Below are 24,851 nucleotides of genomic sequence, written 5' to 3' on the forward strand. Positions count from 1 at the left end.
GTCTCATCCATTAGCCTGTGAACCCCTGAGAGTAGTAATTAGATCTGTTTCACCTTTGCATTTCCTCTCTGTCTTCAGAAACAGCTGAGTGCCTGAATTTAGTAGATAGTCAATAAAGTAACTGTTGATAGAATGAAAAAGTGGGGAGGACAGTAAAACTTCTCCTGGCTGCTATAATAAGTATTACAGACTATATCCACTGACTGTATTGTTATTCATTAGGCAGATACTGAGTGAATGCTTACCATGTGCTATTATTAACCATGCTAAGCATTACCATATAGCATCCTGTGCTGCCTCACTTTGACTACACTTGGAATGTATCATTCTGTTTTTCTCTTTTCTGGGATTTACAATTTAAGAGGCCTAGAGGCCAATGGAAGAATACATTCTGTGAAGGTCAACCAATGGGAAAAGACCCATTTTATATATTAGCTATCACTAGCCAAAAAGGTTTTGTTTGTAATACCAGAAAGGCATTTGGTATTAGTTTATTAAACCCAGACGTATGGGTTTCCCAAGCTTGCATCTTTAATATAAATTAAATTAAACTTTGAACATTGGGATAAAAAAGACTGAAAAGAGGCCAACTGTCCTGAGAGAGGCAGGATGCTATTCCCTGAAATCATTGCTTATTCTGTACTTGAACTTAATTTAACATCTAGTTGGTTGGAAAATCCAGCTAGCAAACTAGTCTGGTAACCAGCTTTTTGTAAAATTTCTGGGAAATCTGGCCAATAAGAAAAAATTGTTTTAAAATACATCCCTCACTGACAGCTACATATTCTAACAGCTTTCCTGCATGATATACTGCCATTAAAATCACACATAAAATTTAAATTGCCTTAAATAACTGAACTAGAAATAAGCATTTATAAATAACTGGGTTACATCAGGGAGCTAGCTGTTACTACAGAATATTACAGAAATGACTTTATTAGTATTAAACTTATAAAAGAAAGCAAGGACCATGAATGAACCTGATCATTAATAAGAAATTGATTCAAAAATCCCTTTGGAAAAAACATATTCAAAGACTTAGTCCATTTGGGCTGCTAAAACAAAAATACCATAGATTGGATGGTTTATAAACAAAGAAGTTTACTTCTCACTGCTCTGGAAGTCCATGATCAAGGCACAGGCAGCTTCCATGTCTGGTGAGAGCCTGCTTCCTGGTTCAGATGGCTCTCTTCTCACTGGGTCCTCACATGGCAGAAGGGGCAAGGGAACTCCCTGTGATCTCTTTCATAAGGGCACTAACCCCATTCATAAGAGCTCTACCCTCATCATTTAATCACCTTCCAAAGGCCCCACCTCCAAATAGCATCATATTAGGGATTAAATTTCAACATGAATTTTGAGGGGGACACAAACATTGAGTCTATAGCATTCTGCTGCTGGCCTTCCAAAATTCATAACCTTTTCACATGTGAGAAAAATTCCATCCCAACAGCCAAAAAGTCTTAATTTGATCCAGCATCAACTCAAAAGTCCAAAGTCTCATCTAAATATCTTCTAAATCAGGTATGGGTGAGACTCAAGGTAAGATTCATCCTGAGGCAAATTCCTCTGCAGCTGTGAACCTGTCAAACCGAACAAGTTATGTGCTTCCAAACTACTATGGTGGGACAGGCAGAGGATAGATATTTCCATTCCAGAAGGGAGAACTAGGAAGGAAGAAAGGAGTGACAGGTCCTAGGTAAGTCCAAGACTGAACAGGGCAAACAACAGTAAACCTTAAGGCTCAAGAATCATCTTCTTTGACTCAATGCTCTGCCTTCTAGGCCCACTGGGGTGGCAATGTCACCCCCAGGGCTCAGTAGGAAGGCCCCACAGAGACTGTCTGCGTTCCATGGCTCTCTGGGCCTGGGGTCCTTAGCCTGTGCTTCTCCCTGGTGGCCCCATCTTTTGAAATCTAGCTGGAGGCAGCCACGCCTCTTTGGCCTCTGCACTCTCCCTCTCGGCAGAGACCAGTCCACACGGACATCACCAAAGTTTGCTGCCTGTGCCCTTTGGAGGGGCAGCCACTGAAGCCCGTGACACACTGAGGCCTGCCAGAGCCCCATCTGGGGTGGTGGAGAAGCATGGCACGAATATAGAGAGCAGAGCCCAACATGTGAGGTGGTGCCAGGCAGCTTGCACAAACGTCCCACAAGTGCTGGTGGCCCCTCCTTTCAACTGCTCCACCCCCCAGGCCCTTGCAGTGGGGCTTGTAACAGGAGTAGCAGCTCTGTTGATCTCTGAATCCTGTTTGGGGTCATTCTTCCATTGTCTTGGAAAATAATTCTTGGCTGATCCATACAATCTCTTTATCAGTCCCTTGTCCACGCCCTTAGTGTTCTCATTTATTGTAATATGGATAGGCTGAGAATTTTCCTAATCTTTAAATCCTGCTTCCTTTTTGTTTAACAATTCCATCTTTAAGTCATTTCTCTCTGTTTGAAGTTTCCTATAAGCAGTCAGGAGACAAGCTGAACCTTCAACACTTTGCTTTGAAATCACTTCAGCTAAATATCCAATTTCATCACTCACAAATCCCAGTTTCCACAAAACACTGGAACACTGATGGAGTAAATGAAAAGCAATAAGGAAAGTTAGTATATAGAGGTATATGAGGAAGGCATTTTGGTTTAAAACAGATTCGACCTGACCTTATTTTCCAGAGTGGCCTGACGTGGCCTGTCGAGCATGCATTGCACATCTGCTTTAAACATTTACAGTGTCCCGAAGAAAATATGCAGCCTTTAAAGATAGCAATGGAGGCCTCCCCCCACATCAGCATTTCTTTAAAGATAAGTATTTCTTCCCAGAAGCCAGGGTCAGATTGATCTGCTCTATGTAGCAAAACATCTTGTGACTGTAGCAAAAAGAAAAAAAAAGTATTCCTGGTACTTTTCAAATATTCCCGTCATATTTGATGTATGTTCCTTGTTCCAAAATTGTATGTAACCATACTGTACATCTCGCTCCTCCAGAGTTCTTCCTTCCCTGGGGGAGGCTGCTCTCCTGGGCTATAATCCTCAGAATTGGTTTATATATATTAAACTCACCTCAATTTTCATTTATAGATTGATTACTGTTTATTTGCATCAACAACATAAACACAATTCAGTCAAGTTCTTTGACACCTTATAACAAGGATTGTTAAGTGAGCAAAAGTGAGGCCATCTTGTTTTGCTAAATGGCGCCAGCCCCTCCTCTGTGTGACTACTCATTGCTCTGCACATACTCTAAAAAATTCACATGCTCTCCTCATTTATGGCCTCCACTTATGTATGTACTCCCCGATACCTTGATAAATTAAAACTTTGTTCTATGAGTTTCTCTCCAGGAACAAAGTGACCACAGGTGGGAAACACATCTACAAGGTGTCCATCACAGCTGACAGAAGAATGGAACAGTGTGATGCCTGGAGCCCATTAAGCCTGGAGACCAACATCCTTGGACCCCCTCCTTACTGCCCATTTTCCCTATATAACTGCCTCAAGATTCTGTAAACCTTGAAGATGGGTTTTTGAGACATTAGTCACCTGTCTTCTGATTAGCCAGCTAATCTAATTAAACTTCCTCTCTTGATCCCTAACTCGTCGTGATTAATTGGCTCAGATCGAGGCAAGCAGAGGGAGCCCATTGCTCAGTATCAGGATCACCTCTCCTCTAGCTCCCAATAATAGGTTTCTCATTTCCATCTCATTTCCATTTCTCATCAAAATGGCCTTTAGTGTCCACATTGCTACCCACATTCTGTTCAGGATTAGTTATGGATTCTCTAAGAATATTGAGGCTTTCTCTCTAGCTCTTCTCTTTTCTTTCTGTGCTCTCACCAGAATCATCTTTAAAATTCAATTCACTGCACTCTAGGCTTTTTCTAGCATGCACCTCAAAACTCTTCCAACCTCTGCCCATTGCCCAGTTCCAAAGCCACTTCCACATTTTTAGGTGTTACAGCAGCACCCTCACTTCTCAGTACCACTTTCTGTCTTAATCTGTTTGGGTTGCCATAACAAACATACTGTAGACTGCATGGCTTAAACAAACATTTATTTCTGACAGTCTGGAGGCTGGGAAGTCCAAGATCAAGGTGCTGGCAGATTCTAAGGGCACTAATCCCATTCATGAGGGCTCCACCCACATGACCTATCGCTTACCAAAGGTCCCACCTCCTAAAACCATCACATTGGGGCAATTCATGAATTTCGGAGGGGGAGGATAAAATATTCAGTCTGCAGCAAAGACTCAATCACAAATCAAAAAATAAAACAGGATTTTACTGTAAACCACACATTTATTTAAAAGCCAAAAACAATATCAGGAAGCATGAAACACAAATTTGAGAGAATAGCTTGTTTTTATTAATCAATCTGATCAATTTTACACAATGAAATCCCATTAAGAAATATAGAAATTATATGAACTGTGGTATAAAAATGTAAGACACATGGTATTATTTTTAAAGAACAAGATATTATAACTGTAAGAGACATAATACCATAAAGACTTTAAGCAGGAATTTAAAATATCATGCTGGAAATAATTTTTTCTTAGTGTTATGCAGCAGGTCTTGGAATGAAGGCATGTAGGCAAGTAAAAGTGGAAAGTTTACATAGATAAGCTTTCTGAACACTGTCTGATTTTCTACATAAAATGTCAGACATCATTACAGGAAATAATATGCATGTCTGTTTAAGACTGCAATTGCACTTTCAAATATAAGGTAATTATTATTTTAGAAAGCAGCAGCTTTTACACTTTTTTAAAAAAGCTGGTAGTAGTACATAAAAATAAACAATACAAGAAACCAAGTAAAACAACTTTTACCTTGAAAAGATGACTACCGTTAAAAATGGGGCACATTTTTTTCACGTCCATAAGAACTGTGAGCGAAGGCCCTCATCTGAGGATAACCACATCTAAGGACACTCGGGCTGGCTTTATTTAATAAGGAGCAGCAGAAGAATACACTCCAGTCTACCTACTGGCTGCGTTGAAAGAACACAGTCCTTGTCCAGATAGGAAGCTGAAGTGCAATAATTGCAAGTTGACTCATCAGTGTATTCACTAACACACTCTGCTTCTAACTAGTGAACACAAACACATACAATTTATACTTTAACTATGTTGATTCTACATAATCTGTACTCACAAGCTGTAGATCCCAGAGAAGTAGCATGCTTGCTGTGTTTTAGAACTTTCTTTGACAGATATAGATTTATCTATCATTGAAATAAAAAGCAGCAAAGCAATGTTAAGCAGTATCAGAATTTGTAGGTTTTGCTTTTACAAAGTGCTGTACAGAATGTCACATTTCAAAATTTAAAAACAAAACGCCAACTCTTTCAATTAGAACAGCACGGTGATTACCATGGACTTCTTGAAAGAAAAAATAATTATATCCTCTGTGTCATATCAAATGAGATACAAAAGTTCAACAGACAATCTTAGAGATTCAGCTTAATGTATTTTATCCATAAGGTGTTTGTGACCAAGAGAGGTTAAATGCATTAAATGCAAGCTTCTCATGGGGCTCTGATGTCTCTAAGTTGCTCAGTGATCTAGATTGGCTGTGGCCCTGGTCACCTCTTTTCCTGATCGTCTGACCCTGTCTCCACATATAGGCAGCCCCTGATTGTCCATGCTGGTGAATGAGGGAACAGACATGGAAAATATAAACCTTATCACATAAAAAACATGTTTTATTTTACAATAAAATCAAAATTTCCATCAAAACTTTCATAAACTTTGCAAAAAGAGGTTTTGATACATGTGCCCAAGTAAAAATTTCCTTGTGCAGTAAAACAATATGTCTGTCTGCTTTCTTTTTGTTTTTAAAGATGAAGAGTATCGTTCTTTTCACCTGGAATCAAATTTGTCTTCAGTAACTGGACATGTTGATGGAGAGGACAGTGTTAGAGATGGAAACCATATTACTCTATCTCCTCAAGGATTGCTCGCAAAACCCCACCATTTCGCTACCAATTAATGTGAGAGCTCTGGGATGCATTTTCCCTTATCTCACGATAAAGTGTTTTCAAGCTCATTGTATATACATTTACCTGGTTAACGAGTCATAGTGCTCTCAGGGTGAACTCCTAGTCTACTACATAGACAAGGAGACAGATACTCAATTGAAACACGTGGTTAGACAGTGTTCTTGCTCTTATACTCTCAGCCCACCTGTGAAAGTAACACCCATTACAAGCAATCTGTAAAAACAGATAAATGTATTTGCAAATAATTGAGGATTGACCATAAGCCCAAGCAACTTCTCTAAATTTGTTTTTATTAATTATAATTGCTGATTTACTGTCTCGATCTATCTTGATGAACGTTGTGGTGAGATCTTTCAAAGTACATGAAGTCCTGAAATTGGAAAAAGAATTATATGTAGATAGATAAATATAGAATTATATGTAGGTAGATAAATAAATATACAACTATATGTAGATAGATAGATAAATATAGAATTATATGTAGGTAGGCAGACAAATACTTAGATTCAAGGCATAAAATATTATCCTTTATAATGTAGCAGGTAATCCTCCCATTCCAGTTAAGAACAAAGAAATCTTTTTGAAGAGAATCTAGTATGAACAGTAGCAATTACAAACTTGAAGCTGTTGGCGGCCAATAAGCTTTCCACTTGGGGTACCAATTAACTAAAGCTTCATTGTTAAAAGGAAGAAAAACTTGAAAATCAATATTAAACATGTTAAATATACCAATTGCAATATGGTAATTAGGTTTTTAGGTAAATGCTATGGATTCTATTTCTATGCTTAACTTATGAATACTAACCATTAATTAGTCAGAAATACAGCAAGGGAATTGTACCTAATAAATCTAAGGATGGTACACCACCAAGGAGTACACTGATAGAGGGGCAGTAGGTGGAGGAAAAGACTATCAGCTTTAGAGTTATCTTAGTTCTTAAGAAATCATAGGACAGGCTTCTTTAAATAGTGAGAATGATAAATACAGGCAATGATGACCATTACACCTATTGGATGCCTAATATCTTCCAAGCACTCTACTGGCCCCTTTACTCATATGATAGCTAATATTCAAAACCCTGAAAAATATAACTATTTTTATCTCCATTTTAGAGATGAAGAGACTGAGGCTTGCAAGTGTTAAACACTTTGCATAACATGTAACCAGTAAGTGGCAGAGAGAGAAGTTGGCCTAGTTTCAAAGCTTATTTCCTTTCCACTGTACTACACCGCTCCTCATCAGAAAGAATAATTCTTTCAAGATAACTCAAAAGCAAAAGGCTTACAATGAGGAAGCAAGCTCCAAAAATCACGGCTTTCATCTTCACATCCAGGTCTAATGGGAAGTGAATCTCAAAGTGGTCAGCATCGCCCATTGCAGATAACAAACCATTCCACTTCCTAACAATACTGCCGATGTTGGATACACCATCAAGGGATATGACCTAGAGAGATAAGAACGTGACTTTATGATGATTGAAAGATATTATAATACAGGTTTCAGTCTTCTTTTTATAAGCCATTTACACTGAGATAGCATCAACATAGTGCAAGAAATGAATACAGTAATAATATAACTTCAAATAGGAAATTACGTCCAAGAAGGCTTAATGCCTTGCAACGGGTTAATGACTGAACTGTGATATATCTTATAATCTCAGGCCAGTGTTCTCGCTTCATCCTCAAATGAGTTATTAGGGGAGTCTGTCAGAGGAGGTATGATTTTCATTGATTTTGAAATTCTTTTCAACATACCAAAGGATGGGAATTAGGGATGGGGAGGGTGTCTCCTCCAGTTGAGGGAAACACAGGATCAAAAGCAAGGAGGCATGGTTCTGTGCACTTGTCAAACTTCCTATAATCACTCCAGCTTGTGTGGGCCTCATCCACTCTGTGACACCAGGATCTGAAGGGCTTCAGCTTCTGAAAGGGGGACCCTGGCACTTGCCACAAGGAAAATACTCAAATACTAACTCTTGGTGATTAGAATATCCACAGATCTACCCCTGAAATTTGGCTTATCGACAGTTTCTATTTCTCTACAATGGTCTTCTGTCAAGCAATGCTTGATGACATGGGGAGGTAAAATGAGAACTAAGGAAATTTATTGCGTGTCACAGGAACTACCTGAATGAGCAATTTTAAATGATGAGTCTTGCTGAATTGCAAGGCATTCAGAAAGAACTCTTTAAGAAGATTCCTAGGAATCTCCTTTGTCAGAATTGTAGGGGAATAAGCAATCATTCTGTAGCCACTGAGATAAAGGCAAAACAAAAGGATTTTTCTATTTCCTGAGAAAATGTCATAGCCTATTCTGCATTTTATCCATGTTGTCAGTGTTGTCCTATTTCTTGAGGATGCGGATAGACTTGTATCCTGCAAACAAGCAATTTGCATAACCTCAGGGGTGCTCTCTATGTTCTGTGATACGTTATGCACTTTCATTACTTAGGACTTATATTCCGATCCTGGAAATCTTTGTAAAAATGGTTAATTAAATGCAGCCAAGAATAAAATGAATGGATTAGGTCAAGCTATTTCCTCTCAGGTTTAATGTTTTAAGTGATTTCTTCTTACCTTTATCAAACACTGAAATCATGAAAAAGAAGCTCACATTTTGGAAAACATTAAGCAATCCACTAACAATTATTTGAAAATCATTTGATGTCAACTGGTTAATTAACTCTTTCCTCATACTACTTTATTCATTCACATGGAAAATTCATCTAAAACCAGATCATTCTGAGGGCTGTCAGTACATGTAGAAAAAATAGTAGAAACATTATTTTTACATTTGTTTACCTCAAAAACAGAATCTGAACCACAGCCATAGGTTGAACACGGCCCCCGTACTCCCAGCACATTCTCTTTCTTCTCATTTTGGATGCTGTAAACTGCCCTGCACAGGTTCCAGTGTTCCGCAACAAAGCCAATGGTGACGCCAGGAGGACACTGCACCTCCAGCTGCAAGTGAAGCAGTGACAGAGGCGAGGATGCGATTACGTACATATACACATACACACAACATAGATGTGTTCTTATTTCAAGGACTGGGGAAATTGTCCTTGGGAGAGAGGCTTCCATTTCACCTGGGCTGGTTCTTACATTGTATTTCAGTGAACAGCCTTGAGAGATGAGGTCATGCTTCCCTTTGGGATAAAGTTACTGTTAGTTATAAAATAACCAGTTCTCCAAGCTCAGTTGTCCTCAGCTATATATGTAGCATCTGCCTGGGCTCCTGAGTCAACCCCTTACAACTTAAAGACAAGCGGACCTACACAACATGCTGATGCTCATGCTGCTTACTGTGCAGTAATAAAGTTCTTTGTCTCTGATCTAGGGCTCTCATGTCTTCTGGAATAACCCATGAAAAAGCAACATGCTAACTTCTTAGATTTAAATCTTCAGACATGACAATTATCATAGAAAATAAAAGAGAAACGAAGCATTTTAAAAATTGTATATTGTAAAAACAGCAGAAAGTGTGTATGGGAATATAAAGCTATTTTCAAAGAGTTTTAAAATATTGTCCACTACCTTCTTTTAGCTAATTATCTTTACAACATTCTCTTGTGAAGAACTTAGATCTTCATATTTAGTAACAAAAGAGTCATAAAATTAAATTATTTGGTAAAAGCCCAAAGTAAAAGTTCTACTGATGATTTCTCTGGCGTCATATATACTCTCCTAAGAATCTCGAGTCCCCTGGGTCTCACCATGGGGCAGGACTATACAGCTTCATGAACTGTCAGATCAAGATATTACTGTTCATATATATACATTCGCACATATATACAAACATATAAATTTGATAGTTTCCTAGGATTGAGATCTCATACAAGTTTAGGCCTAAAAGATAAAAAATCAAAACAGTATACAAATAAATTGCTTAAAAAAAAATCATACCATGATACATTACTCAGCCATAAAAGGAAACGAACTGTTGATATATGTAACAACTTGTATGAATCTCAAGGTAATTACACTGAGTGAAGAAAGCTAATCCTAAAAGGTTGCATATTCTATGATTCCGTTTATATAGCATTCTTGAAATGACAAAATTATAGAGATGGAGAACAGATTAGTAGTTTCCAGGGGTTAGGGATGAAGAGGAGGGCGAGGGAGCTGTGGTTATAAAAAGGTTTTTTTGTGGTAATTGGACTGTTTGGTATTTGTATTGTGGTGGTGGATGCAGGAATCTACACAGCTGACAAAACTGCGTAGAACTAAATACACACACACACACACATGAATACAAGCAAAACTGGAGAAATCAGAAAAAAATCTAGATAAGTTGTGGGACAAAAATTCTATGCATTGGACTAAGGTTGTAATTTTAATTTTATCTACTCTATGCTGGCTTCCTATAATCTTGGAAGGCTGCACTTAGAGGCTTTGATTTACTAAGTTCGACTCATAAATATGACGAAAAATGCCTACCATGCAATTGACAAGAGATGTTCACATATGGGGGTATACGGGGTAACTATTCTTGCTTAAACTGATTTGGTTTGAACTAAAGAAGCCTGACTTATGGCCTATCAAACATACACTGTACATCTGTTTTAACCATTAAAGTAAAGAATGCATTAAACATCTCAAAGGAAAAGAATGCACCCTTAAGATAAGGACGCATGCTTCCTTTCTTGACGCCAGTATCAGTAATGCCAGTATCAGCACTCCTGATGATAAGTTTCCTTTCCCAGACATCAGGGTCATGTTAACCTGGTAATTTGCAGCTGAATATCTCTTTGAAACTTGATGAATATGTATCCTGGGCGTGTTTGATGTACGCTTTTTGTTCTAAAAAGATATAAAACTGTACTGAAAACCACGCTTCTCCAGAGCGCTTTCTTCCCTTGTGAAGGCTGCTCTCCCAGGTTATAATCCTCAGCTTGACTTACCTTCTCTCTCCTATCTATAGAATGATTATTGGTTACTTGGGTTGACAGCATCAAGGATAAGAGGTAGAGGTTCAACTTAAATATAAGGCTAATATTACAAAGACAAGAATGAAAAGAAGAAAGATATCTGACAACACTAGCTAATATTCATTGAGCACTACACTGTTTGCCAGACACTGTGCTAAGCAGTTGACAATTATTTAGCATTTAGTCCTCAAAACAATCATCCTATGAGATGGGTACTATTAATATCTTCAGTTTACAGGTGAATAAATCAAGGCACAGAGAGGGCTGTAAAAAAACTGCCATTGTAAACACTAGTACCTAGCATATCATTTAAATATCCCAGTAATCCTAAAGGGTATTGTTCTGCCCAGTTTGTGTATAAGAACACTGAAGCTCAAAGAGGTTAAGTAAGCTGGCCAAATTTAAGTACGTGGCATAAGTGAAATTCAAATTCTCTTGGACCTCTCTCTAAAATTGCTTTTCTTTTCCCTGCAGCAAACAACTTTCCTAGAGCTGCACAGGTCATAGAACAGTAACCCGACTGGAAGCCAGCGCACGCGCACTCTGGTCCCAGTGCTCGGTAAAGTGTAACACCATCCTCAGGCACTTTGCCACCTTTTGTACCACCCTTTCTTTCCCTGTAGCAAGGGATGGGTTATGATGCATAGTGTAAAGTTATCTCAAGTCTCTTCCGATTCTAAAAGCACATGTTTGTGCTTAGTATCACCTTATCTGGGGATACATAGTTATATTTAGATAAATCTGTTCTAGGTGATAGGTAAATTTCTAATTCAGGAGACAAAACTGGCAGAATTGTGTTCTATCAGTTTGACCCACCAACTAGCAAGAGACATGAACCCACAAGAAAAAGTCCTGTGTGATTTTCTGTAGGGGAGACAATTTGGCTTCCTCCCTCCCCACTATCTTCTCTCATTCTGACTGGCAGAGCCAGTGAAAGTCCCCTCCTGTGTAGTTTTTGAAGGAGCACAGCCATGCCGTGAAGAGGTGGAACAGAAAGAAACAATGGATTAGACTTCTGCTCTCTGACCTCTTGCCTGGCGGAGGGACAGCAGAAGCAACAGCAGGTGCATCTGAAAGGTCTCTGCATTGTCATGATTTCTCGGCCCCCACAGTCAGTGACCCGGAGGACGAAGGGCCTTAGCGTCCGGTAAGAATTCCTGGTAAAGTCATCTGTGTCTTCAGTTACGATGTACACCATCTGGTCCAGGTCATTTTTAATATCATATCTATTATTAGTTTCAAAACCTGTCACCTCTAAAAAATAAAATGAGAAAGCCATCTTAAATTAGAAGCAGTTAAAATGGGCCTCAAGAAGTCCTTTTGTAGTGTTTTTCAGGGGCTTAAAACGAAATAGTTTTTTAAAAATTTCAGGTGAAATATACGCAGTTGATTAGAACATCAAGATAGTAACTCATATGCCCTGTAAGTACTTAAGTTATTTTGAAAATTTAAAACATTTCTTTTAAGAAGCTCAGTATAAAATAATTTTAAAACCTATTCCACACAAAAGCAAAGATTCAAAAAGTATTCTTGGAGTACCTAAATTCAGAAAACTTTAAATATAAAACTATTTAAATAAAATTATACATTGGACCATAAATGAATCAGCTCATGAACTATGCTGAGATGATGAGGGTCATTGCTAACTGCAAATAAGAAAATGAGCCAAGGAAAGTCAAAGGCTCTATGTGGTGGTCATGAATGCGTAGGTCTGCGACATGAGGTCAGGAATCTAGTGAGGACGAACTGAGAACAGGTATTGTGTTTACTGTGATTTCTTCTTACTTCCAAAGCAAGGGCACTGAACAAGAATTCAGCAGACTTGGATTCTATTTCTAGCTCTGTCACTGCTAAGCTGACTATGGTGCCCCTGGCTAGCTCATTTAGGCTTTGGCTGTCTCTTTTTCTCGTGCATGAAAAGTGAACAGGAAGCAGAGGGGGTGGGTAAGGGGTATGGGGGTGACCAGATAAAGTGTAAGTCCTTTTCAAGTCTAAGAGCTTACATCTGAAATATAAATGGATAAAATTGCACAAAACAATTACTTTCTTGAAGAAAGGGTAATAGAGAAAAGTCTTCTCTCTTCCCACTACTAAAAAGTGATCAATACAAATAAGCAACTAGATACTGGATAATGCAAATTTCCACCTGATTCACATACTGCTGGACACTACAAAATTGTACATACTTTCCAGAGGCTCAAAATGCTGAAGAACGTGTATGTTGTCCAACTGTTGGGATAGAACAAAGCAATTAGGAGAGAGAGATATCAGAATTAAATCAAGTCAGCATTAGAAAAGAAACTGATGAGACATTAAAATGCATCAGTTGACACTAAAATATATTTTTGAAATTGAATGCAATCAAAAAAAAATTTTATCCAGTGAAATTAGCCCATTTGCACCTCATCAGATGGTTATTAGCAGAGCTGTCTGGACAGGAAAACCACTTTTCTCGAGTGCTACTTTAAAAGATAAACAGTTGCCTGGTATATCAGAAAATCATCTTCCCGCTACAGTAACAGCATCTAGAAGAACCTGTGTTGGCATAGCTCGTTCCTAGCTCAGTCCCTACTCACTGATCTCTCTGACATGTCACCCAGACTGGAGTTGCTCAGGAAGTTCAGTATGTTTTAACACAGACAAGCCATAGTGAAAGCAGTTTTCTCAGTGGACTCACAGAGAGCGAATTCGCCAGGGTGGACCTCACACAGGAGTGTCCAGTTTTATATTACGGTCGTGCATCACTTAACGACAGGGATGCATTCTGAGAAATGACTCAGGCAATTTCATTGTGGGAACATCATAGAGTGTACCTACACAAACCTAGATGGTACAGCCTCCTACACACCCAAGCTATATGGTACTAATCTTATGGGACTACTGTTGTATACGTGCTCTGTCATTGATGGAAACATCATTATGTGGCGCATGACTGTGTCTTACAGGTACCTCTGGAGAAGGTTAACACACTGAATTCTATTCACTTGAGCTACTAATGCCAGGGTCTTCCCTAGGTGCATCCTTAATAAAAGGAGGGTCCATGAAGGCAGGAAGCATGTGAAGGGTTAGGGCAGAGGGGAGGAAACATTCTGGGATGGGATCTCCTGAAAAGGGAGGTTGGGAATACCATTAGATAAACTTCTACCTTAACTTTACTTAAGAATCACTCTACAGACAGTCTAAGGGGCCTATTATCTGTTAAACTTGAGAACATTCTTGCAGAAAAAAAGAAAACTCTTTGAAGTCGGACTAATCATATCTATATAATTTTAGATAATATAATTAGATCTTTCCTAACCCCTGAGCCCAGAATACTCCCTGAAATGCCGTATTTCACCAAACATTCATTAAATACGTTGGTTAATGAAAAATACATGAATATGGTAACAAATAAAATGAGAAATAACTGGACATGGATGTTTTGTGGTATGACTTATTACAGGAGGTTATAGAGATGATACAATCTTTCCTCCATTAAAAGCTTTTTCTTGTATAAAAACACAATCAGGTGAGGTGCTCTAGAAATGTCTTATAAAATACCAAAAATGGCCACTAAGGTGGTTTATAGTCTCTGTAAAAAATCCAGGATGGGGGCTGGACCTGTGGCGCAGTGGTTAAGTGCACACGTTCCACTTGTGTGGCCCAGGGTTCGCCGGGTGGGATACCCATGCAGACCTACGTCCGCACCGCTTGTCAAGCCATGCTGTGGCAGGCATCCCACATAAAATAGAGGAAGATGGGGCATGGATGTTAGCTCAGGGCTAATTTTCCTTAAAAAAATAAATAAATAAATGAAAATCCAGGATGTTAAAATCTAGAAGTAAAAAGTAAAAATATTCATTTCTTGCTAAAAGCGTGCACTACTGAGCAAAATATTCTAAAGAAATGATGCCCGTTAGTGCAGATGAAGTTTACCCAGTAAGACACTACAGCTGTTAGGAGAAGTTCTCTAACAATTTGCTGGAGTCACGGACCAAGCCAACACTCCAGAAAGAACAGAATCCTGCTACTTTGGATGCTACGGAGTTTTGATAGTCCTGATAAAGATTCACGTAATCTGCACCTGAGATTGCAAAAACACTAAGATAAAGAACATGATAAAGAGAATGATTGGCTCTGGGTCTTCCAATCACATATAAGGTATTTCAACAAATAACATCCACACAGCGATCACCCATTGGGTGGGCCCTGGGTGCCCAAACTAGCATGCACATTACAAACTTCATTTTGTTAAAAATTCTCCTAACAATGTAATAAGGTACGTATTGCTAGTACTAGTTTGCTGATGATGAAATTCAAGCACCAAGAGGTCAGGAAGGTTACTCAAGGTTGTACAGTGAAGAGGAAGTGGAGCTAGAATTAGAAACCAGGTTTGTCTGGCTCCAAATCTGTTTTGTTTCTTTTTTCATTTAATGTTTTAATTCAAAACCTTCCTGAAAGAGAAAATAGAATTCATAAAATATGTTCATTTAACTTCCGTCAGAATAATAGGTGAAATTTAAAAAAACATTTTTAAAATATTTAAATGCATATTACAGCTTCACATTTTTAAAAGAGAAATGACTCCAGATCTTGGATTTCTAAGGACGATTTCCATATTTATCATCAAGTATAAAAAACAGACCTTCTAAACTTAACGATAAACATTTTATAAGCTTCTGAAATAATGCAGGGGTTTCCTCTAGGACTGTGTACCTGAATGACTGGCTTTGTATTTTGTGAATATTTTGCCAAAACAATAACTTAATAAAATTTTTGGCTCATGTACAATCTCAGTTTTCCTTATGCAACTGTATTGGCTTTAAATATCCGCACTATAACATTGTACCAATGGCTCTCAATGCATAGGATTAACAGGGTCTCTATCAAAGTATACAGCTGAGAAGAGAAATATGTCAACCCCAAGGAAGATCTGGCTGACCATGTGGGGAGACACGTATTGAACTGGCAAGTCCCCTGCTTAGAATGTATTCCAACACTTCCTTCTTCTAAAAGCAAAACAATGACTCAATTGCTTCTAAGGGCTTTCTAATACTAGCTTTATCTTATTTTCATTAAGCATTTTTTTCTTTTTAGTTTCTGACATGTGTTTTTAAACAATACCATTTGGTACATCAATTTGACATATTGGCCCAGTTTCTGATCTGAATGTCCTGGTGGCTCCAGAATGTCTAAAAAGACAGAAAATAAGAAGTCACTGTATTGTGGGAAGGAGTTCTCTGGAACTTGGTCTGAAGCAACATCCTTGGTGGGTTCGCTACTTTTACTTACACTGTATGGTTGGGGAGTGGCAGGAATGGCTAATGAAAATTATGGCTGGTGAGAAAAAGCAATGGGCTGAAGCCCTCCATAGTTCACTCACTGTCTACTGTTCTGTTCTTTTTTTATGCTGTTTTTCTTGACGTTAACTCTACTTCTAAGCAAATGACACCTCAATTAGCATCTTTGATAGTTTTTCTTTGGTTCCTGTGTTTTAAACTGGTTCCTGTTTTTTAAACTGCCTTCAACAGGACATCTTGATTGTCTTAAAATTCAGCATACATCCTTTAGAAAACCATACTCATCCCACCAAAAACATTCCTCTCCTCTTTGCTCCTCCTTCACATTTCTGATATTCGTAGTACCATTCCTAAAGTCTCACAAACTGGACATCTGTCATCACTGACCCATCACTCTCTATCTATCTAGCCTTTTGTCTCTTCTTGTCAGATCAGTCACACTTCACAAGAAAATAATTTGGATTTATGTGGAGTACCTGGGCTAAGCATTCCAGACCAGGAGGACAGTTTGGCATAAGAGTTGGTCCTGGCATCCATGTTATTGGAGCCGACTGATTTGGCATAGGATGTTTGCCAGGCTGGTACTGGATAGGATCAATACCACTAGTTGGCTGGTACAAGGGGAAGGTACTGGGCTGCTGTGGACTGTAGAATCTCATAGGCAAGCCTCCTGGGCAGCTGGCAGGTGGAGGAACAGCTGTGTTCAAAAACAAATAAAAGTGTTATACACTATCAACACTATAATATATTGGAAGTTAGCATGATTTTTTAAATGAAGATAATATAGATCACACAACATTCACTTAAAAAATAACAAGAAGTTCCATTTTATTCTTTTTTTAATTTATTTTTGTTTTGAGGAAGATTAGCCCTGAGCTAACTACTGCCAATGCTCCTCTTTTTTTTGCTGAGGAAGACTGGCTCTGAGCTAACATCCGTACCCATCTTCCTCCACTTTATACGTGGGATGCCCACCACAGCATGGCATGCCAAGCGGTGCCATGTCTGCACCCGGGAGCTGAACCAGCAAACCCCAGACCGCCGAGAAGAGAAACGTGTGCGCTTAATCACTGCACCACTGGGCCAGCCCCCCAGAAGTTCCATTTTCTGAATGTATACCACATACCAACAGGGTACTGAGGAGATTTACATATTATCTTATTTAATCCTCTTAAACCTTATGAGATAATTATTCCCATTTCAGAGGTGTGGAAATAAGGTTTGAGACATCAAGTAACATGTTAGCCTCTCTGTGTATTAGGTTTCTCCTTTGGAGATTATAATATACCTACTTCAATAGGTTGTAGTAAGATTAGCACAAGCCCTAGCGTATAATCAGCACTGTAAATTTTTATTATGTTTATTGTTATCATTGTTTAAGGTCACAAAGACAGTAAGTCTACTTAACTTCAATAGGGTGCTGTTAATGACTGCTATCTAACTCCAGAACAGTTTCATTTTCCCAGAAAGAAAGTCCACACCCATTAGCAGTCATTCTCCATCTTCTGCCCCAGCCCCCGGAAACCACTGTCTCTACAGATTTGCCTAATCTGGACATTTCGTATAAATGAAATCATGTAACATGCAGCCTTCGTGTCTGGTTTCTTTCACTTAACATCATACCTTCAATGTGCATCCATTTTGTAGCACATATTCGGAGTACTTCATTCCTTTTTACGGCCAAGTAATATTCCATTGTATGGATATATCAAATTTTATGTATCTATTAATCAGTTGATGGATACTTGGGTTGTTTCAACATTTTGGCTGTTATAAATAACACTGCTGTGAACGTTGGTGTACAGGTTTTGGTGTAGACATATGTTTTCAATTCTCTTGAGTATATACTGAGGACTGAAATCTGCTTTAACTTTTTGAGGAATTGCTAAATGATTTGCCAAAGTGGCTTCACTGTTTTACACTCCCACTGCTGAACTCATTTATTAGTGCTAATTGTGTGTGTGTGCATGTGCGTGTGCGTGTGCATGTGTGTTCTTTAGGATTTTCTATATGTAAGATCATGTGATCTACAAATAGAGAGAGTTTTGCTTCTTCCTTTCCAATCTGGATGACTTTCATTACTTTCCGCTGCCTAACTGCCCTGGCTAGAACCTCTAGTACAATGTTGACTAGAAGTGGCGTGAGGGAATATCCTCTCTTTTCTTGATTTTATGGGAAGAGCTTTCAGCTTTTACTATTAACTATGATGTTAAGCTGTGGGTTTTTCATAGATGCCCTTCATTAGGGTGAGGAAATTCCCCCCTATTGTTAGCTTGTTGAGAGTTTTTATCATGAAGTATGTTTCATTTTATTGAATGCTTTTTCTATATCTATTGATTTTGATCATGTGGGTTTTGCCCTATATTGCATTAATATGGTACATATATTGATTGATTTTCATATGATAAATCAACATCTCATTCTTGGGATAAACTCCACTTGGGCATGTTATATAATCCTTATTATATGTTGCTGGATTTGGTTACCATGTTGCTAGTATTTTGTTGTGTACTTTTGCATCTCTCTCTCTCTATATATATTTTGTGTGTGTGTGAGGAAGATTGGCTCTGAGCTAACATCTGTTGCCAATCTTCCTCTTTTTGCTTGAGGAAGATTGTCCCTGAGCTAATATCTGTGCCAATCTTCCTCTATTTTGTATGTGGGATGCCACCACAGCACGGCTTGATGTGTGGTGCTAGGTCTACACTCAGGATCCAAACCTGTGAACCCCAGGCTACTGAAGCAGAGCACACAAAATTAACCACTATGCCACAGGGCCAGCCCTTGCATCTATATTTATAAGAGATATTGGTCTGTAATTTTCATTTCTTGTAATGTCTTGTCTGATTTTGCTAATAGGGTGATACTGGCCTCATAGAATGAGTTGGGAGGCTTTCACTCTTCTTCCATTTTTTGGTAAAGGGTTAGTATTAAAATCCTAATTAAGTATTTGGTAGAATTCACTAATGAAGCCATCTGGGCCTGAGCTTTACTTTGTCAGAAATTTTTAAATTATTAATTCAATCTCTTTACTTGTTATATAGGTCTATGCAGGTTTTCTATTTCTTCTTGTGTCAGTATCAGTTGCTTGCGTCTTTCTAGGAATTTGTTTATTTCATATAGATTTTCTAATTTATTGGCATACAATTGTTCATAGTTTTCACTTATAATACATTTTAATTTCTGTGAGGTTGTTAGTAATGTTTCCATTTTCATTCCTGACTTTAATAATTTGAGTCTATTTTTTCTTGGTCAGTCTGGCTTTGTTGATCTTATCAAAGAACCAACTTTTGGTTTTGTTGATTATGTCTATTGTTTTTCTTTTCTCTGTTTCATTTACTTCTATGCTAATCTCAGTTGTTTCCTCCTGCTTGCTTTTGGTTTGGTTTATTTCTAAGGTGGAAAGTTCGGTTACTGATTTGAGATCTTTTGTCTTTTTTAATGTAGGTTTATACAGCTATAAATTTCCCTCTAAGCTCTGCTTTAGCTGCATCCCATAAGCTTTGGTATATTGTGTTTTTGTTTCATTCATCTCAAAGTATTTTCTAATTTCTCTTGTGATTTCTTTTTGCCTCTTTGGTTATTTAGGAGTGTATTGTTTAATTTCCCCATATTAATGATTTTCCAAATTTCCTTCTATTATTATAGATTACTAACTTTATTTCATTGTGGCAGAATAAACTGTATGATTTCAGTTGTTTTAAATTTATTGAGACTTGTTTTATGGCCTAACCATGAGGTCTATTCTGGAGAATGTCTTATGTGCACTTGAGAAGAATGTATATTCTGCTATTGTTGGGTAGAGTGTTCTATACATGTCTGTTATGTCTATTTTGGTTTATAGTGTTGTTTATCGCTGCTATTTCCTTCTCGATCTTCTCCTTAGTTGTTCTATCCATTATCGTAAGTGGGGTATTGAAGTCTCCAATTAATTTATTGAATTATCTATTTCATCCTTTAGTTTGGTCAGTTTTTGCTTTGTGTATTTTGGAGCTGTTTTTAGGTATATGTATATGTATACAATTGTTATGTCTTCTTGATGGATTGACACTTCTATTATTATGAAATGTCTTTTATCTCTAATAACAATTTTTGTCTTAAAGTATATTTTGTCCAATACAAGTACAGCTATCTCATTAATTCTCATCAACAACTAAGTTTGAGGAACATTGTTCTAACTCAGTGTTTTAAAATGGTAGAGAGATTTGTGCCTGTGAAATCAATTTAATGATTCACAACTGCAATTTTTATAAATAAAATTGACTAGACTGAACTAAAATAAAATAGAAAATACTATACTGCCCGTGTGCTGTATACACACTGTATTGAGTACTGCTCAGTGAAATTTGTGTTGGTCATATATAAGTAAATACAAATATATATGTATTGTTTATTGTGGGTCATAGTAAATTATCATCAAGAATTTTTGAAAGCCACTGATTTAAAGACCCTTTGATTTAACCAATGTAAAGAGAGGAAAGATTCTATTCTGGAATGGAAAAGATGGAGACAATGTCACAAAACTGTGATGTATAATTACACAGGAGCTTGTTTTCACCACGGTTGGAGATCATTCTCTGTGGATTCCCTCCTTGAGGAAAAAAGGAACCTGACCTAAATATAGGTTAAACTGTAGGTTCTTTCTGAAAATTACTGTTTGTTCTTATAGTGTATGTAGGTGCATATATCTGTGTTTTCTTGTATATCTGCTCAAGAATTATTGGGCAGATGACAGCAAGAGGTATGAGAAGCCAAGATCCACCTCATGTCCAGGTAAGAAGGCTACAGGGAACAAGACTGGATAGTGGAAGCCCAACTTGGCTGTGATGACGAAGCTCCACAAATGGTGCCACATTTCCCTAGGTCACCCAGGCCATGGGCACCGTGGGTCAACAGACTAGGTAATCTGGTATCTTTCTGTAACCAAAAAGCAATGTGCACAGCTGTATAGGGCAGGGACTGATATCTCCTGAAAAATGTGGATGGTTCCACTGGCCGCTGTTCTTCAAAAAGCTCACTTCTGCAGAAGGAAAAAGACTTGAGAGAGTAGGGTAAAGTGGAGATGCTGCTCTCCTGGGTCCTAGAAACCAGGCAGATCTGGAACTCCTGTTAAAGGGAGCTACATTGACTATTAAAAAAAACCAACATGATAATAGCTAACACTTACCGAGGTCTTATGTGCCAGGCAGTGTTCTAAGTACTTTACAGGTATTAAATCTTGTGATCTTTACATCAACCCAATGTGGTAGGTACTCTTATTGTCCTTCATTTACAGAGGAGGAAACTGAAGCATAAGGAGGTTAAGTGACTTGCTCAAAGGTCAATACCTAATATATGGCAGAGTCAGAACTAAAACACAAGCATCCTCAAATAAATTATGTTAATACTCTCCCTAGATCAGAGGCTGGGAAGAGGAATATCCAAAACAGGATTCTGCAGGGAGCCTTGGAACCGTAGACTGGAAGGGGAACTCTAGCTGGCCGCTATTTTCAAGTCCTGAAATTCTTAGGTTCTGCACATCCCCCACCTCCCAGGGGACAACACAGTACAGGAAAAAATAGCTTAGCCAGCAGAAAGCTGGTCGCAGGACAGCAAGAGGTGACGAGCCAAGAGGCCAAGCAGAGGTCTGGGCTCAGCCAATGCTGAGAAATCCAGCCACCAGCAGGAAAGGACATTGCCGGAGAAGTTCTTTGGGATGAGAAATAAAGCAAAGATGGCACTTCCTGTAAGGCAAACTGGACAGAGGCTCAGATTCCAGTGATTCGGGCATTAAAGGGAAGAGTGGCTTTTGAGGCTGATGAGGTCTGGGACATTTTGGTTACACGTAAAAATCCCACTCATAAAAGTCATGAATTATGAAGCCATTTCTCCTAAAACTATCTGAAAGTAAGGCTATGAGATAAATCAAACATTTCTTTATCTAGGAAGCATTCCTCAAGCCCATTTCAAGGACCAGCTGTGTGCTTGCAACCACGACAGAAAGATGTTCAAAGACACATCTGTTTTTAGGGACATCCAATTCTGTGGAGGATACACAGATTTATGAGAAAAAGTCATTGGTTATCATGAAGTGAGTAATTGCTGTAACCATAAGTAGAAGCATGAGGTGTGAAGGGATTAGAAAGGAAGGACACCTAACCCAGGCAAAGGAGGTCCCCCATGATGAAATGCTGACGCATTAGACCCAGACAGCACTTCCGTGATGGGCGAAGGTTTTACAGAGAGAACCGGTGCAAAGCGAGCCGTCGCACAGGGGAGGCTCAGTCCTGCGGGGTTAAAGGCCACGTGTGGAGATTTAGTAGACAAGGCTAGAAAGGAGGTGGGGAGGGAGTGAGAATTAGGAAAGACCTACACTCTGTGCAAAGAACTTGAACTGTATGCGGATAAAATGGAAAGTGGAGTGATTAGTTTTACACTTAGAACCTTTGTGAATGAGAAGGTTAGATTAGGCAGGACATGCCTGTAGGAGTCCGGACGGAAGGCAAGGAAGTTTGATTGAGATGAAAGGAGCAGAAAGTGAAGAAATAATAATCGACACTCAAGAGACAATATTGTCTTAGAAACAGACTGGCGGCAAGGAAAGAGTCTCAAGTTTCTGACTAGGGTCCCTGTGCATCTCCAGAGTACAGAAAATTTAGAAGGTATGTATTCAGGAGCAAAACACCAAAGTCGGATTGAAGATCATTGAGTCTGAGTCCAGGGTCACCCAGGGGAAGTGACTACAGGCAGTTAGAAATGTAAGCTTAGAGGAAGGAGATGGATACCGGCAGGGGATAAGAGCTTCATAAGTTGTTAAAGGCAAATGAAACCATGAGTATTACCCAGACCTCTGAGGAGAGCATGTAAATGGAGGGGGAATGGAATCTGTGAGAGCGAGCGGCGGGGCAGCGCAGGGCAGGGCAGTGGACCAAGGAGCTCCAGGGAAGGGCAGTTTTCAAAGGTAGGGGATACAAGCTCTGGATAGAGACTGAGAGTCAGGAGAGACTAAAGGAAAAATAACAGTAAGAAAAGCAATGTCAAATTAAAGCTAAGGGAGAAAAAAAGACCCAATGTCTTTAGAAAAGAAAGGAGGAAATTACATGCTTCAGTTGCTCCTGAAGAATATACTTCAATTCCTTTAGAATCCTCAAATTGGACTGGAAATCAGATATCCCTCCTCGCTTTTTAAGAACTATTATTAAAAATAACAACGCAACTAAAAGTCATATAAACTATCTTAAGAATACTAATTGTTATATCATTTCAATGAGTAGATGGTTAATTCTTGTGATATTAACTGTGTGATTTTAATATAAAAGTCTCTCATGTAATAAAATTTGAGGATCAATAAACCAGAAAGAAAATTATAATTTAGATTATGGGGCTATTCAGTATAAAGATTATATTCCTAAGAAAAATTATATACAAATTTATGTAGCCAAGTGATTTTTGTTATAAGTATGTATTATTCAGAGATTTTAAGAGAAGTGAAGGAAAAAACATGATCAAATTATGTTTGGGAAACAAGCCTATTTTACTCCCTTTTGAGCTTTGAAATTGCTGTTAAGAGTTCTGATTCATTCTGCAGGAAAAAAAAACTCGTTTAACTTTGTGTAACTATAGGATTCCACACTTATTTAAAGAAAGTCTGTTATGGAGAATTGTCCTACCAATACACTGAAAGAAATGCTGCTTTATGGGATTTGTGCTCTTAGTTATTTTGAATATAATCATCCTTTTTTATTTCAAGAAATTGTGTCATTTTCTCTTTAAATAGACTACATACAACAAAGATTTCGTTATTAAGCATACTTTTAAACATATATGGAAGATATTATTTTCAATGGCAACACATATCCAGTACTATAATTCAAATGAAAATTACCTAGTTGAATTCAAAGAAATTCATTAATGCCAAATATTTGAAGTATAGTATTTCAAGTTCCTTAATGTGAATTACAGGGACACAATTTGTCAGGCATCATAAGTAAGTATATAGTTCAGCCACTAGGTGGCGGTCACAATAAATTTTTGTTAGTATATTTCACGACTGAAAATTCATCAGTTGTATCTTCTGCACTATAGTATTTTTCAACTTATCTAGTCATTTAATTTGAAGGCTGTATGCTACTCTCTTGCTAATTTTTTGATATAGAGAAGAATAGACAGACGCTTTCCCAGATGAGCAGAATGTGATTTATAACCAATGTTTACTTCTTAGAAACGGTGGCACTTCTGTTCTAATGGAATCTAGGTTCTCGGGGATAGAGTTATTGGTGAATATAAGATAGATTATGCGGGCCTGCCCGGTGGTGCAGCGGTTAAGTTCGCATGTTCCGCCTCTCAGCAGCCTGGGGTTCAGCTGTTCAGATCGAGGGTGCAGACATGGCATCACTTGTCAATCCATGCTGTGGTAGGCATTCCACGTATAAAGCAGAGGAAGATGGGCATGGATGTTAGCTCAGGGTCAGTCTTCCTCAGCAAAAAGAGGAGGATTGGCAGTAGTTAGCTCAGGGCTAATCTTCCTCAAAAAAAAAAAAAGTTTATATAGATCATGTTGGTAGTCATTGAAGTAAATTTAGAGAAATCGTCAGATATAGCGTGATTATAATTTAAGATTGTCCAGACCTTGGATTTAGCAGGGCTTGAGTCTGTAACGAGGGGTTATACTG

General features: G+C 38.3%; 1 protein-coding gene across 1 annotated transcript in view; it reads right to left on the minus strand.

Annotated features, from left to right (window-relative positions):
* Window positions 1-5,387: 5,387 nt before the first annotated feature.
* Window positions 5,388-24,851, minus strand: part of PLSCR4 (phospholipid scramblase 4) — a 43,034-nt gene continuing 23,570 nt past the window's right edge. The window contains exons 5-10 of the mRNA XM_070577596.1: window positions 16,677-16,897; window positions 13,108-13,150; window positions 11,949-12,175; window positions 8,793-8,954; window positions 7,277-7,435; window positions 5,388-6,360 (exon numbers count right to left, since the gene is read on the minus strand). Of these exons, the coding sequence (XP_070433697.1) occupies window positions 6,301-6,360; window positions 7,277-7,435; window positions 8,793-8,954; window positions 11,949-12,175; window positions 13,108-13,150; window positions 16,677-16,897 (872 nt within the window). The 3' untranslated portion in view covers window positions 5,388-6,300. The remainder of the gene's footprint in view (window positions 6,361-7,276; window positions 7,436-8,792; window positions 8,955-11,948; window positions 12,176-13,107; window positions 13,151-16,676; window positions 16,898-24,851) is intronic.

The sequence above is a fragment of the Equus przewalskii genome, chromosome 15, assembly GCF_037783145.1.
Source record: "Equus przewalskii isolate Varuska chromosome 15, EquPr2, whole genome shotgun sequence".
NCBI lineage: Eukaryota > Metazoa > Chordata > Mammalia > Perissodactyla > Equidae > Equus > Equus przewalskii.